The sequence below is a fragment of the Struthio camelus genome, chromosome 2, assembly GCF_040807025.1.
Source record: "Struthio camelus isolate bStrCam1 chromosome 2, bStrCam1.hap1, whole genome shotgun sequence".
Classification (NCBI taxonomy): domain Eukaryota; kingdom Metazoa; phylum Chordata; class Aves; order Struthioniformes; family Struthionidae; genus Struthio; species Struthio camelus.
This window is the reverse complement of record NC_090943.1, coordinates 18,485,025-18,501,387: the sequence shown is the minus strand read 5'-3', so window position 1 is coordinate 18,501,387 and position 16,363 is coordinate 18,485,025. Positions and strand designations below refer to the sequence as shown.

General features: G+C 38.4%; 1 protein-coding gene across 4 annotated transcripts in view; it reads left to right on the top strand.

Annotated features, from left to right (window-relative positions):
- The window catches only part of WAC (WW domain containing adaptor with coiled-coil), a 66,497-nt gene extending 53,164 nt beyond the window's left edge, over positions 1–13,333 (top strand). For 2 of the 4 annotated variants that reach the window (XM_068934483.1, XM_068934481.1), the window contains exons 12-14: positions 5,514–5,700; positions 8,911–9,038; positions 11,865–13,333. In XM_068934483.1, the coding sequence (XP_068790584.1) occupies positions 5,514–5,700; positions 8,911–9,038; positions 11,865–11,934 (385 nt within the window). In that variant the 3' untranslated portion in view covers positions 11,935–13,333. Of the gene's footprint in view, positions 1–5,513; positions 5,701–8,910; positions 9,039–9,217; positions 9,365–11,864 lie in introns of those variants that run through there. The other 2 variants (XM_068934482.1, XM_068934484.1) reach the window with 2 other exon arrangements.
- The last annotated feature ends 3,030 nt before the right edge of the window (positions 13,334–16,363 follow it).

The window sequence follows — 16,363 nt, the reverse complement described above, 5'->3', positions numbered from 1 at the left end:
GGTATCTCATTTGTAAAAATACAAACTTAAGAAACAGGTGATTTGGGAAAACATGAATGACTGATATTTTCTTCTGTTCAGTGAGGGGGAGTTGAAAGAAAATGGACCAGTTCAGACTTAGATTTACTCATCCTCAAAAGACATATCATGCCTAGGCAGTATTTTTGAATTGATACAGAACAGATTGATTACTTTCTTCTGCAAAGAAATAAATGGGACTGGGGACTGCTCCTGGGACTAACTCCCTTTTATCTGGGAATGAACAACAGCTTAACAACATGAATTGTGGACAGGTAGTCCAAAAAGAGGTTCTATGAATTAAAATTTCATTTTTTTCTACATAGTGCCAGTTTGGATATGGATTCGTTGTGCAGAAGTTGGTCGCAATTGCATTTGCTTTGCTTTGCTTCCCTTCCCTTATTATCAAAAGTTTTAAGCAAATTGAGTTAAAATTATTTTTGTCTGCTCTGGGAGCACTGTCTAAGAAACGTGTGATTAAATATTGATAACTTTACAGTTTTGAACATCTCTGTGGTGTAAAGAGCCTTCTGTAAGATGTGTCCTGAATTATGGACGTTTTAATAATGGAGCTGAGTGAGTGTCTCCATAATTAAGAGTTTTGCCAGGTGTCCTTACTAGTTTCCCTTTATTTCCTTAAAGGATGGGGAATATTTTTCCTTTATCTCTAGAAAGTGCAAACTTGCTAGGGAACGTACGATTTTGCAGTTTGAGGTAACGTGTTTCAGAAGCATCCTTTTTTTCGTGTTCTTGTGTGGCCACGTTTGCCTTTGTGAAATCATTTTGTTACCTGTGGTGCAGACTAACTCATTTAGCAGTTAAAAAGGGTAAAGGTATTTGGCTTTACTGAAGCATTTAGAAATATAACAGCAATCTGGACTTCCTCTGTCATTACTGTATCAGCAGCTCCCCCTGCTGCTAACATAGCAGTGCTAGGGAATTTTATAACAGTATGTTCTATTCATAATTAAGGTACAACTTTATTTTTGAGAAATCCACAGGTTTTAGTTATTTCGCTGGAACATTTGTGATGTGTTGAATAGATGTCTACTGATTAGGTAGCTAAGTAAAAGGGAAGCCTTGGTGCCCTTGCAGCAAAGGCATAAGCAATGAAAATAAAGCTCAATCCTACTTAGTTAATAAATGTATCCTTTCTCTACCGCATCAGTCTGATGATGCTCTATGAGTTCATAAAATAATCTAGATTGGAAGGGATGTCCAGATGCCATCCAGTGCAAGCCCCTACTCAGTGGAACCGGCAAGATTGGTTTGCTGATGGCATTACCCAGTTGATTTTTGAATATCTCCAAGGACGGGGTTTTCACAGCCTCCCTGGGCATCTTCTTTCAATGTCTGACTATCCTTATGGTAAAAAGATTTTTCCTTATGTCTAATTAGAATTTTCCTTGTTGCAATTTGTGTCTCTGCCTCTTGTCCCTATCGCTGTGCACCTCTGAGAAGAGTCTGGCTCTATCTTCTCTGCAGTCTCCTGTTAGGTAGTTGAAGACGGCAAGAAAAGCCGTCTCCAGCCCCCTTCCTCCGGGCTTTTCTTCTCCAAACTGAACCAACTTGTTTCTTTCAGCTTCTCCCGATATGCCATGTGCTTCAGCCCCCTCATCATCTTTGTGGTCCTCTACTGGACTCCTCCAGTATGGCACTGTCTTTCCTGGCAGTTTTGGGCTCCCAAGTACAGAATGCTCCAGGTGCCATCTTGCAAGTGCTGAAAAGAGGGGAGGAATTGCTTTCTTCAAGCTGCTGACCTCACTCTTGTTAATGTAGCTCAGTATGTGGCCCTTGCCATAGGTATGGATACACTGCTGATTTGCATTTAACTTGTCCACCAAGATCCTCAGATCTTTCTCTGCAAAGCTGCTTTCCATCTGCATTTATATCCAGCACAGAGCCTGTACTGTTTTATGGCGTTATTCCATCCCTGGTGCAGGACTTTGAATTTGCTCTTGCTGAACTTGGCTTCTGTTAGCACATTCCTCCAGCTTGTTGAAGTCTCTCTGAATAACAGGCTACCCTACATCATATTGAGTGTTTCCCCTAATTAGGTGCCATCTGCAAACTTGCTGAAGGAGTACTCTGTGCCATCATCTAGGTCATTTGCATGAACTTCAAAGAGTATTGGCCCGAGTATTGATCAGTGAAGGACGCCACTACTCACTGGCTGTTGCTTGGACTTTGTACTGCTGACTGCAACCCTTTGAGCTTAGCTGTGCAGTCAGTTTTCCACCCACCTTACTGGTAAACTATGGACAAGATAAGCGGACTGTTAAGCCATAAACAAATGTTATGGGACATGATGTCAGAAGCCTTGCTGAAGTCAAGCTAAACAACATCACTTCTTTCCCCGTGTCCACTGAGCCAGCCATCTCATTGGAGAGGACAGGTTGGCCAGGCATAACTTGCCCTTGGTAAATCCGTGCTGGCTTTTTAAAATTACCTTTTTGTGTTTTATGTGCCTTCAAAGAGCTTCCACGATGATTCGCTCTGTAATTTCCCCGGGGACTGAGGTTAGGTCAGCTGGCCTGTAGTTCCCAGATCCTCTTTATTACCTTCCTGAAGATGGGTATAACATTTGTCTTTTTCCCCTGATCTGGAATCTCCCCCAGTCACCGTGATCCTTCAAAGACAATAGACAGTGGCTCACAGTGACATTGGCCAGGTCCCTCATTACCCTTCAGTGCATACCATCTGGTTGCATGCATTTGTTTATAACCAGTTGGCTTGAGTGCTCGCTAACTCTTTTTTCCTCTGCTGTAGGTAATACTTTACTCTTATTCACTTTGCTAACACACTGCAGGGTGTGGGAGGTCTGAGGGCACACCATACCCTTAAAAAAACAAAGGCCAAAAAAAGTTACTGAGCATCTTGGCCTTCTTCATGTGCTTTCTTTTGCTGCTGCTATACAGCACTTGTTGCCCTTCGTTCTTCTCTACTTCAGACTCCAATTTCAAAATCTAAATTTTTTTTTCTTTTTACCCAATCAACTGAACATTTTTACAGCTAAGTGTTTGCACTTCTAAGTATCAGTAAGTGGCTAAGCAGATTAATGAGGGAATTTCTTAATTAAGAAAGCATTCTTTGATTTTTCTGTTTATTTTTGGTTACGCCATGTATTCCCTTTTGCAACTTTTGCTACTCAGAATCAAAGGAAACTTATGCATAAAATTTTAAGAAAGCCGCCCACCAAAGTCTTCCAGTGTAAGACTTTTTATATTCTAAACTTTAAAAACAAATTCGGAAGTATTGAAAGGAATGAGGTTAAATGAAGTAAGTTCTGTAGTGGGACATAATACTTTGATGCTACGGAGCAATGTACTATACCTAATTTGTTGGCTGTTTGCTTGGAAAACCGCTTCGCTTCTCTGCAGTGCGAGTGATCAGAATAAATGGCTGGGTACTGGACTGTAACGGTTGTGCACGGGTGTTGTGTTAGCCCTCAAGGGGGTAGATTAGGTGAAGAATTAAGGTAGTTTCTCTCAGGTTTGTTTTTTTCATTATGTTACTTTCAGGCAAGTAGTAAGTAAGATTTAAGAAGCAGACTGAAATTATGGCCTGTGTTGAAAGCTGCTGCCAACATACGGGGGAGAATGACTGTGAACATAAGCATCTTACTAGCATGGCTCTGTGCTTACATAATTAGTACCACTCTTTCTCAGTATAGGTAATGCCTAAAGAAAATGGTAGTTGTGAGGTACTGTCAGCATTATTATACTAGTGATGCTGCTATAGTTTTGCTCCTGCTGAGGACTGCTGCTTCCTTTGTCTTCCCTCACAAAGGAGGAGAGGCCAGAGGCAGGCTGTTCTCTTCCTGACCTGTCCTTGTCCATATCCCCGTGCTGTAACCAGCGTTGTTCCTGCCTCTTCCTAGCAAAATACAAGAACGGAGCTGCTCTGTATGTGAGTGGAGGGGATGGGAGTGTTTGAAAGAACGTTGTAAAGGGAAGTGGGAGAAGAGAGAACTTGTTTTTGCAAGGGATGGTGTTAAGTAGAAGAATGTGTAGCTGCAGTTCTGTTGGTTGTATGGGGCGTGGTTGGTACGAGAATGCGGTGGTCATCTTCGCCCTGATACCTGGGCTTCTGGACACATGGCAAGTAAATTTAGGTATCAGTGATTTTAATCTATTTTTGGGAAACTTGCAGCTTGTTGGGCGTAGAGTTAGGTGTTCAGTTTGTGTGCCACAGCTCTGAGCAGGTGATACAGATGAAGGAGGTGACTTCTTTCTCTGGAGGACTTACAGTCCAAGCATAAGATGAAGGATGATGACTTGCAAATTTGAGGTACAAGAATCCTTGTTAGATTAGTCAGTCTTACCAGCCTGCCAAAAATTTAGCTAACCAGTATATACTTTTTTAGTCACTGTAGCAGGAGTAGGCTCTTATGAAGAGAGAAGATTTCTTAAGAAGGAACTTGGTGTGCCACTCCCACACATCAGGAGCATCATGAGATGGAGAATAAAAATGTCTTGTAAAGACATTCATTTTGGAGTGAGTGGAGTGAGAGGTATGCAGTGAGAGCTAATGTTGTCAAAGCAATTGCCAAAATACTTTTGTAGATAATAGAATCTTGAGTCCTGTGGATGTCAAAAGACTGTTTTGCCAAAATCAGGATGAGAATTTTTTTAGTAACAAGAAGTAGAGTTTTTGACCAAGAATTGTAGTTGCATAGTAGAATTGGAAAAGCTGTGTATATGACTATTGTTCAATAAATGTAAATGTTGCTTTTACTTGGATATGGAGACCTGAAAGAGGACAGTCAAAGGCTTTGTCCAGGGTACAAGTTTCTGGTTTGGTTTAAAATACAGAGCGATCACCTTAACGTATCTTCTGTTGCCACAACTTTTGTGCTTCTGTGAACAAACTCTTCAGCAACAGATTGATTTGCAACTAGAAAAATGGCAGCATGAGTATGTTCCAGTAAACCGGTCAGGTTGGTAACTACAGATGATGTACTATTGCTCCTTATGATGCTTCTGTTATCCTAAAAGTAAGGATGTATAGTATCAACAAAGTCACTTAGGAATTTATGTTTTGACTTTAATAAAACTTCTCAAAGCTTATCTCAGGAGGGAGCGATGGCTCTTTTCCTTGATGATTATTGTGACACTTCTAGTTATTTTGTTGAATAATATTGGACACGTGAGTATTGAAAATTTTAGAAAATTTGCAGCTATTTGCAAACATATATGGAGGGAGAATATGCATGTATATATTCTCTATCCAACACTAAAATGTAGCCACAGCTTACATATTGCTTACACAGCTATTAGAGTTAAAACACTGTCATACTGTAGCCCTCAAAACAGTTCCAGTACGTCTAGGTTTGCTGAAAGGTGGCTTAGGATTAATTTACCAGAAATACCCACTTTCGTTTAAATGTTTTATGTAGTTTGTGGCTGGAAGCAGTGAATTCCAAGTGTTTGTTTCTCTGCTGGTTTACGTATGTTTTCAGATCCTCACTTTTTTTTTTAAATTTCTTCTTCTAGTAGTCAAAGAAGCCCATCACCAGGTCCAAATCATACCTCCAGCACTAGTGCATCAAATTCAACATCTGCACCGCAGAATACATCTGTACGACCCACTTGTTCGCTAACGCCTACACTAGCAGCACACTTCAATGAAAATCTTATAAAGCATGTTCAAGGCTGGCCTGCAGATCATGCAGAAAAGCAAGTGAGTACACTTGTGCATTGTTCCCAGTGAGTGCATTAAATGTGTAGCTTAAAGTCTGCTTTTGTTACCTGGGTTGCTTTTTCTAGAAATTAAAAGTATCTTAAAACAAAAAACCAAAAAAGCTTACTTGGCCTTAGCCAGAAAGGGTGAGAGGTAATTAGTGTTAGAAAATACGAGGGAGGGATGTTTAAGCCAGACCTGCGGATTTTACATGAGATTATTGTTTAGCAATTGAGTGTTTTCAGTCTCATTTAACGTACCAGTGCTTTTGAAATTCTCTGATGGAAGAACAGTTATTATCATTACTGTTTTCTCTTACTGCCTGCATTCTGTTGAAGTTTACAAAGAACGTAAATTTCGGCAGATTTTTTTTTAACTTATATAATAATTATGTTTTTGTTATCTGGAAAACGTCGTGAATTGGGTGGTCTGCTTGAGACCAATCCACAGTTTGAGTCCCTGGATTTTTAGCTCAGCTCTACAGTGAAAAAGGAACTCTGCCTTCTTGTTGTACCCAGCTGTTAAGATGATGTAGGTTACAGGCTGGGTCAGACTGAGGGCTCTGACTGTAAAAACAGCCCAGATTTGTAGAGGGAAATCCAGTACAAATGCCATCCTTATTTTATAGCTAGCTAAGTGAAACATACTGTGCTGTGATAATCAGGGAAATTGGATGCATGTCAGCTGCTTGGAACATACTACTCAAAGGAGCATGTGGGTCACTAAGTCCAGTTCACATCCTTTCTGTCCCAGGCAACTTTGTCATACAGTCAGTCTGTGTTAGATAGTAATCTTTCTTAGCCCAGCTCGCTTCGGTCTTTTGAAGAGTGGTGGTGTACTTGCTGAAGCCTACATTGGTGGCTTTTAGCAAGTAGCTTGTAGGGTGACTCTTAAAAGTGCAATCTGGACTGATTCTCTATGTGGACTCTGTTTTTTTTTTTTTTTTTGGTTTTGTTTTCTCGATTTAATTTTTTATTCAGTTCTAAGGCACATCGATCTGTACTGAGCCAAACCATAAAAAGCCATTACTGTGGAATATCTGCAAACTATAAGAAAAAGATGCAGCACAGCCACTTCTCTCTATGGCCTTGGCCCAATGCTTGGAGACTTATAACTGATAGTATTGTTTTCACTGCCTTCTGAATTGAGATATGAACTCTATAAATATATATTGTCTGTATTAGCTGAAGCTTATGATTCTTCTCCGATATCAGTAGTAGATCAAAGAAAAGCAGCTAATGCTAGGCTGTTGTGTACTCAATTGGATTCTACCTTTGTGCCAACATATGCTGTATTGTCTTATTTGCCGTTTTGGATGGTTTCACTTCAGATGATAATGTTTACAGGTCAGTTTTGAATAGTCACACTTAAGGGACTTAGGACAGCGATAATGGATGTAAAAAAAAAAAAAAAAAAAAAAAAAGTGAAGGAAGGTAAAGTCCAATACAGAGTGAAGAAGGTAGGTTGGGTTGAAGCAGAGAGGCTGAACTGTGCAGTACCTTTGTTTCTTTGGCTTTCTAACCAGACGCTTAGCTTAAATTCAAATTGAAGCATACAAACACATGCCAGAGGAAGCTTTAAAAAAAAAAAAAAATTAGGTGAGCCAGAGCAGGAATGTATTATAACAGTCAGACTTCACAAAATGTATTGCGTAGTAATTAGTAGTTAAAACAATTCTTGAACCACTAGCAATTACCTCAGAGAACTCAGGGAGGAGGGGAAATGGATGATGTGGAAACTTGGAAAATAATCTAGTTATGTGGTTGACTGGAAAATAATCAGCATAACTATCTAGCTTTAAGAAGTAGGAGAAAGGATATTTTAAATACTCTGAACTCAGTAACTATAGGGTGCTACAAATATTGAACAACATCTCAGTAGAAAAAACGATGAAATTACCTATTTACAAAAACCTGAAAAGAAAACCCTCGTAGTGGACAGTCAGCACAGACCATTTAGAAACAGACTTTTTTTCTGGTAAAGTAGTAGGTGTCAGTTGTACAGGAAGGTGGTGTATGTTATATTGTGATTTACAGCAAGGCTGTTAACATCTTTTAACAAGGTTCTTTTATGCAGAAAGAGTTTTAAGGCCTTCTAAGTGAAATTACTTTCATGTACGTAGCTCCTTACTTTTGGCCAAAATACTTAAAGTACTTTTGCTATCGGTATCAAGGCTTTGGAGAGGTATGGAGAGGACCTGTGAAATGGTGTCCTACTGGGACAAGGCTCCTCTTAATTTTTTTTCCATTATTTATCTAGTTTGTTGCATTGGTTACTTGTGGATGTCAACAATCTCTAGAAAAGAAGATTTAACGGAAGGAACTAGAACGCAAGATGCCTTTTAGAACTGGAGAAATGCCCAAGGCAGACAAAGACCTGTGTTAAAGACTCTTGCTCTTGGGAAGGAAAAATCAAGTGTGCAAGAACTTAAGCAGAGAATAACATTACTAAACAGTAATAGTGCAAGGAAGGACTGCTTCGAACCATCTTTTTTCAGTGTTTTACTTGCAGAAAGGCGGCTTTCTGTATTCGAGCGGAATACATAGGACCACAGAGTAATTATACTCGTCTTGGTGCTGTTAAGAAGTTAGCTGGAGTCTTGTATCCGGTTTGGTGGCAAGACTTGAAGAAATATACAAATTGGGGATAGGTCATTGCCTTCTAAATTCGTACTTCTGCTAATCCCCGCTTGACCAAGTGGACATATTGAAATAATGGAGCTTGTCTAGAAGAGAGAACAGCTGATCAGGTTTATGAACTTTTTTCTGTATGAATTAGGTGGAGGGATGTCATTCAATTATTTATGTCACTAAGGCTTAATTTACAAGAGAAATTTAACTTAGCTGTTGGAAAACATGGATGGAGTCTGTTAAGTCCTGGAACAAATACCTAAGCAGGTGATAGGGCAACAAGTTTCCTGTCTTCAGGATGATTGGGTAAACCTCTGTCAGGATCAAGGAAATCTAAACCATCCCTTCCTCAGCCTGGGCCTGGACTGGATGATTTTCTGGCATCCATTGCTGTCTGCCTCTGTGCTTCTAAAGGAGACTTTTTTTTAGAGGATTTAATGCATTTGTGATTTAATATTCCCTTTTAAAGTTAGAACGCTTTGCTCTTTCAAGACACACTCATCCAACAATTCTCTAGCTATAGCCAACTATTTAGAAATGCACGATTCAAAATTCTACCTTTTAAATTTAACTATTGCAGGCATCAAGATTACGTGAGGAAGCCCATAACATGGGAAGTGTTCATATGTCCGAAATTTGTACTGAATTAAAGAATTTAAGATCTTTAGTTCGAGTATGTGAAATTCAAGCAACTTTGCGTGAGCAAAGGTGAGTGTGTGCTCTGTGTTTATTTTCAAAATGATAGTTCTCAAGGTGGTATTACACTTCCCATTCTGTTATTGTTCTGCATGAAGTTTATTTACTGATGACTTAAATGCAAGTATGCTAATGCTTACCAGGTATGAAAGCTACCTTCCCTGTGTACATTTTACCTGTTTCCCACACAGATACTTCTTGACAGTCTGCAGTGAATAGAACCAGGTATGCAACGTGCGTATGTATTTTCACTTACACGGATAGAAAAGAAGTATCTTTCCAGATACATTAGCACGTTAGGAAAAACCGATCAACTCACAGTAGTGTAGAATATCTAAAGTATGTGTCCATACATGATACGTAGATCAACATAGGTACACATCCACACAGTTCGTGCTGGTCTTAAATACCGTGATTTGTATGAGGACCGTTTATTACATCGAAAGCCAGAACAAAGTTTGAAGAGTTCTTATTGATATCACAAGCTAAGAAAAAAACGCGCGTTTGTTATTTAGGTAGAAAACATCTGAGAAGGTCTTGGGTTTCTTCGGTGAGATGATGATTATGGCAAAGTACACTTCTGCTTTTTACAAGGGTGTCTTGTTTATTGCTTCAGCAGTACGCAGCCACGTTGTTAAAGACTGTTGTAATCAAGATTGAAAAGCTCAAGTCTTACATGATGAAACTTTTCACCAGTACCTTGATGCTGAGTCTACTTTCATATTCAGTTTCCTATTTGAATGCTTTCATCTTGCCTATTAAGTCATGCTATGGTTTGTTTCATACAGTGATTCTCATTTACTATCTTAAGCTGTTTAAATAGAGCTGTACACTATTTAAACAGTTGCTAATTGTATCCCAGAAGCTGTTGCTTTTTGGCAGTTGGTAAAGACCATCCTTGTAGTCAGAAGCAGGCTGTAAAATACTTCTGAATGTTTTGTGATAAAGGATCTAACGTGTCAGCTCTCTCCAAAATTTTGTTCCGTAACTTAATTACATAAATTACAGGATATAATGTACTGCTTAGTTTCCTACATATGAAATAAAACCTACTAAGGATTAATTTCAGTCTCTGAAGGCATATTTGATCTGCAGTAACATGTCAAGTGTCATTGTTCAGCTAGCTAAATAGCGCTTTGTTTCTCATACGTTGTGTATCTTTAAGCTGTCAATGAGTAAGGATTGTTATGGCTTTGAATCTGTGATAACGTGTATCATATGTTTTTGCTGCCATCCCAAAGACATGGAATATGTGGCATAGTCAACGAGCTGGGATGGGGGGGAAGGAACTTTTGCAAATAGTGGGATTATCAAAGCCAGTGAACTTAAATGATGATATATTTCTGTACTCTTCATGGAAGAGAACTATTTCAATTTGTTCTAAGAAGCAACCTTATATCTGGGCAAAGCAAGTGTACTACTTGAACCCTTATTGACAGTATGTGAAATGGCACTCTTCATTTACTGATGTGTTTCATGCACTCATATGATTTGATTTTGTTATGTTTTTGAATGTGTCTGTTCAGAGCACTTTTCACCTACTTCTCAATAGAATGTTCTTTTTTTTTTTGACTGAACTCTTTTTAAAAAGTGTTACAAAAAATCTGCTGACATGCATGCTCTCTCTGAATCTATTAAAATTACTTTTGACTTGCAGAATATTTTGTGTAGTGTTTCAACTTTTCCTTAGCATTTCCTTAATTCATTCACGTGCTTGCATTACAGTTCGGCATCATGAAAAGTTGCTACAAAGTTATCATTAAACGTTTTTGGAAACAGTAAATAAATCAGATGTTCATTAATTGCAATAGTTGTTTATATCAGATCAGTAGAATAAGGAAAAATTTACAAGGGAAAGCTAGCAGTACAGTTTATTTCTAAGTGAGCTGTTGTGACAACTTCTTTTCTGTTAGATGTCTGTTTCATCTTTTATTCAAATACTTTAAGATTGGAGTTTACTGTAACTAGAGACCATTTATAAAATAAGTTTTTTATCGCACGAATCACAGAACCAAATACCAGGGAAAAGTGGAAAAGTGTTAGGCCTGGAAGAAAACTCAGTGGTTCCGAATTTTTTGAATAAATTACATATTGAATGTATTTATGGCTCTGTGTATTGCTGAACTAAACTAAAATACCTTGGGGCAGGTTATGGAGAGTCTTGATAATTGCTCTAGGGAAGCAAGAGCAGCATGTGTAGCTCTTCTGCCTGCACAGTCATCCAGAGCTACTGGAGTATAAAATACTCCAGAAAATGGGGAGGAAATGAATAGAAGGATGGGAAGATGATGGCTTGTGCTTCTGGCGGTAATCTGTCTCCAAGAACAGGCACATTAAGATAGGTTTGTTTTCATGGTCTTATCTTCTGTACATGTGCTGAACTGCTCAGGATGCTGGGATTGGGGAAAGAGGAGCAATATATTTGGTAAAAGCTTGAGTGCTTTGGGTTATTGCACACTTTGCTGGAGAAAACTGACACAGGCATAATGCCTTTTTTTAGAACATTCAGCTTCTCAACATATTCTTCCAGTGTGTCTCACTGCTACTTGAATCTAAATTCAAGCAGGCTTGAACAAAATTGTGTATCCGTCATAATGAAATGCAGCAACTCGATTTTCTAAAACAGAAATTCAGATATACAGGTCTGTGCCCCTGCATGCATTGTACATAGGTGACTTAACAGATTAGGAGTTCGCTTAAAAGTATTTGAAGTTTATTAATAGAACTGAGGAGCGTGGCATCTTTCACTGGTATTGTAAAGATACTTATGTAGAAATTTAATTTAGTATCTGTATGTAATAGAACTGTTTATACTAACTTCATTATTTTCTCTTGCAGGATACTATTTTTGAGACAACAAATTAAAGAACTTGAAAAGCTAAAGAATCAGAATTCCTTCATGGTGTGAAAAGTTGTGAACAATTGCACATGGTTTTGAGTACAGGAACTGTTAAACTGATGCCCAGTCTTAACACTTTTGAGCTGCATTTGAGTAGACTTTGGACCGTTGAGCTGGGCAAAAAAAAAAAAAAAAAAGATGACATGGGGAAGGGGACAGGAGGGAGTCAAATTCAGGGGAAAGATACAAGAATGATTTGTAAAACCCTTGAAATGTAGATTTCTTGTAGATGTATTCTTCACGTTGTAAATATGTTTTGTAGAGTGAAGCCATGGGAAGCCATGTGTATCAGAGCTTAGACATCCAAAACTAATCAATGCTGAGGTGGCTAAATACCTAGCCTTTTACATGTAAACCTGTCTGCAAAATTAGCTTTCTTTTTTTAGTTAATTTATCATTCAGAAATCTTGCATTTCCTAAAATTCAATGCAAGCGCCAGGCGATCTGTGTCTAAGGCTGCAACAATTTGGGTAATGTACAAAATATCATGAAACAACTGTTTCCACACTTGCACCGAATCAAGAGCAGTGCTTCTCCATTTCTGTTTTACAGAGAAATGTTTTTCATTTTTCCGTGTTCCATTTCCCCGTGAAATCTGAAATCTAATTTTATCAGTTTTTTTAATGCTTCTAATTTTCTCTTTTCTTAAGGCACTGTTGCTATGGCACTTTTTCTATAATCTTTTCATTCCTGTGTACAGTAGCTTAAAATTGCAGTGATTGAGCATAACCCACTTGTTTGTATAAATTATTGAAACGTATTTCCATTTGCACCCTGTAAGAATGGACTTATAGTACTGCTGGGCATGTGTGCTGAAAGTACATTACTTGCTCAAATATAAGGAAATAGCCCAATGAAAACATGTTAACATGGTTGTGGGAGGGGAAAGAGGAAAAAAAAAAAAAGCTAGTCAGATGTGAATTGTATCTGTTGTAATAAACATGTTAAAACAAAGAAACACTGGTTTTCATTTCCTTTGGTCAACACATTAAAATTTGGTCTGTTTGGGGACTCTTTTATTAGAACTGTTCTTGTTGAACATTTTTGTACTTAAATAATTCCTCAAGGGAGGTTTTGTTTAAAACTTGTAAACAGGAAATTGTGTATAAAATATTTAATGGAATATAAAATTCAACAAGGATGATTTAAGACACCTCCCCAACAGTTGTCATATGTTAATTCCTGGTTTACCTGTCTTGCTATTATGACATTTCATTTCGAAGGATGTTTGTGTTGTAGCTAACTGTTTAAGTCTGGTGCTGACTGCTGTTCTTAACCATCACAAAACGCTGAATTTGTGTAATTGGAGCAACCCACTGTTTGAAAATGGTGGAAAAGCTCAGCTTTGTATATTGTTTCCTAAAGTATATTAAAAATAAAAAAGAAACTATTGCTACTACAAAATAAACTTGGCTTTTTCTTTGCTTAAAAACAACAAAAAATAGTGATGGCACTGCTAGTTCAGTATTTGCAGAGGGTGTATACATTACAATGCTTCGATTAAGTGAAATTGTTTTGTTAGGTGATGGATTAAAAAATGAACTAAATGGTAAAGGTCTTGACATGTGACGCTACATGTTTTGTTCCTACAAAGTACTGTCTTTCAGCACCAGAAATACTACTTGATTTCCCCTCCCCCTTTTTTTTTTTTTTCCTTGCTTTATGTTGAGTGGGTTCAGACTGATTTTTAAAACCAGCTTTTTAATCAGTGGAAGTTGAACGTTGTTTCCTAAAAAGACATAGCAAATGGACTAAGCTGAAATACCTGAACTGAGGAGGTGAGGGGAGAGAGAGGCAGGCAGAAAATGGAAATGTGTGTTTTTAGCTAGAGGAGAATGGAAAAAACCCCCTGCATTTTCTGAAATGCTTTAAAACACAGTACAACAGTTAACAACCCTTAACTGTAAGAGCAGGCATTTCTGTTTACACTTGAAGTTTGGCCTCTTTCATCTTTGGCTTACTTTGCAATTCTTCCTGTAGTTTTGTCTCGGCAATAACGGCAGTAGAATAGAGACAAGGCTTTCTGACAAAATTATTTCCTTTGGCCCATCCCTGACTGAAGCTAGGTGCTTTGTGTTGGGAGAAATTGATCCAGGTTTTTACCTTTCTGCTATAGCAGTGTACGTGTGTTCTGTGTGCTGTTGAATCACAGTCTTCAGCAGTGGATTGAAGTATAAAAAGGAAAATTTTAGTGTCGGCTTGCTCTTGAATCTTGGAAGTATCTCTAAAATGCACACCTAAATGGTTTTGATTACAAATAGTGCCATTGTTCGTGTTTGCGATGCTGAGATGATGGCTGCTTTGCTTCTGACTTTGACTTCATGGTGTTTTAACTACGACTAGAAATCAGGACAGATGAATTTGTCATTGTTGCCCTCTTCTTAATCTCTGGTGTGTGGTGGTGTGTTTCATATCATGCAAATGTTTGGTTTTGTTCGGAAGCCTGGAATAGAATGACTTTGAATGAATTTTAACCTAGGTTGTTTCTGCCTCTTTAGACACTCAGGGCAAAGTGACACAAGACTTTCTGAGAATTAATATGCTGGGCCTATTCTCCATGAACTTACTTTGTTCCTTTTTAATTCAAATATCAGGCTCTGTAACGTCCTGTATCAGTGAGCTTCACATGTTAATTTTGTATTGTTTGAAAATTATTTTGGATTTATTTTTTTTTTTTAAATCTCTGACTTGACTGAAGGTTCACATATGCTTACTTGCTGCCTGTTGAGCTTATCGTTCATGGTTTTATAGAACAGTCTCTTTTCCAGGCTGTTTTGTTGATCGTCATGTGAAAACTTCTCAGATCGTTCTTCTCACCCCATCTGTAGCTTAGTCAATGTGCTGTGATTTTTTGACACAGTTCGCACGATAGGATTTCATAATATATGAATAGGCGCAGGTAACTTGGGAGTTGCAGGGAGTAACAAGTATTAACTTACTACTTTAACCTGTTAAAAATACATGCATAGGTATATGTGTGTGTGTATATAATAGTATATATTATACATTATATATAATACCTCATATATATATAAAAACACACTCTTCAGTTATGTCCTTCCTGAAGAGTACAATGTACAGTGAAGAGTACTTTGTCAGCATTAAATAGCATATTCAAAGCTTGTTGGCTTCTGTATTTGATTATCATGCAACAACTTTCTTTTCCCCCTCCACACCCTTCAAAGGCCTACAACAGTTGTCAGTTCAGGAACACCAGCTTGCCAAGCTGAAGCTTTCAGTAGCATCGGACGAGTTGCCCAAAAGGATTGCAGGCACTGCTTTGCAGTGCACACCCGCTAAATGGCAATGACTGGGTTAATGGGCCTCCAAAATGAGTTCACTAACATACAGCGCAATTTTCACCTTGCTGTGTGATCTGGAGACTCTCTTGAGTGACATGCAGCAACCGGTCTTCTGTGTATTACTTGAGGGGGAAAAGCAGGCTTTTTCTGCTTCCTACCAAATATCTGTCTGGAACTGGAGAACAAAGAACTGAGCAGATTCGTAAGACCCTTTACTAGATTTCCAACTCTCCATTTATTAGCTGTCCTGAAACTGATGCTATCCTTTCAAATATAGTTTACATTTTTTTTAGTGAAGGGAGCTTTTTTTGAATCATTCTAAGCCCACAAGTCAAATCATATGAACTTCTTGTGGAGCAAAATTTGTTTTCTTGCTAGGTAGGCGTTCAGAAAGTGTTTAATGGTGGTGTGGGATGTGTTCTTTGTGTTAATTCCCTTGGTATGGTTGGTCAAGGAATACTGTTGTGGAACTGATAAAAGAATAATTAAATATGTAATATGTTGCTCTTGGTTTTTGTGTTGCACAATTGCTAAACTGCTATTTATTATAATAAAGACTTAAGAATTACTTCAAGGGACAGGCTCAGTCATACTGCAAGTAGTGCTACTGGGATAATGTTTTATCATCTGTAGTGGTATACGCAAGAAACTCCAGTAGAAGAGGGACTTAATAAAAACGACTTAACTGAGCCAGGGGCTCCCGTGATAGGTGCAACTGCACCATCTATTTGTCATTACTGTTCAGGCCTTCTGGTATCTTTGAAGATCTGCACATTTTTCTCAATGACCTTGACTTTCAGATGCCAAGGTCAGTTGCGCCTTTTCCTGCTTAGATGGTATTCGTCTTCAGCAATGTAGTGTCCTTTGCTTTTCAGACTTGATTTATGAATTGTATGTCTTTTAGTAGGTGAGTCTTCTGTTTTGGTGGACACCAGTGTTCCCATCACTGTTGCAGTTGAAACAAATTCAAAGTGGGTGTGGTTCATTTGCCTGACCTTCAAATTGAGAGCAAAGAGAGAGAAAGCATTCCCATTCATTTTTTAGAAGGATTTTGAGGTATGCCTGGAGTCTCATTGCAGGAGTTTCCCCACAGATACTTTCTGGGAGTGTGTGCCAGCTTAGGTAAGTCTGTGGGT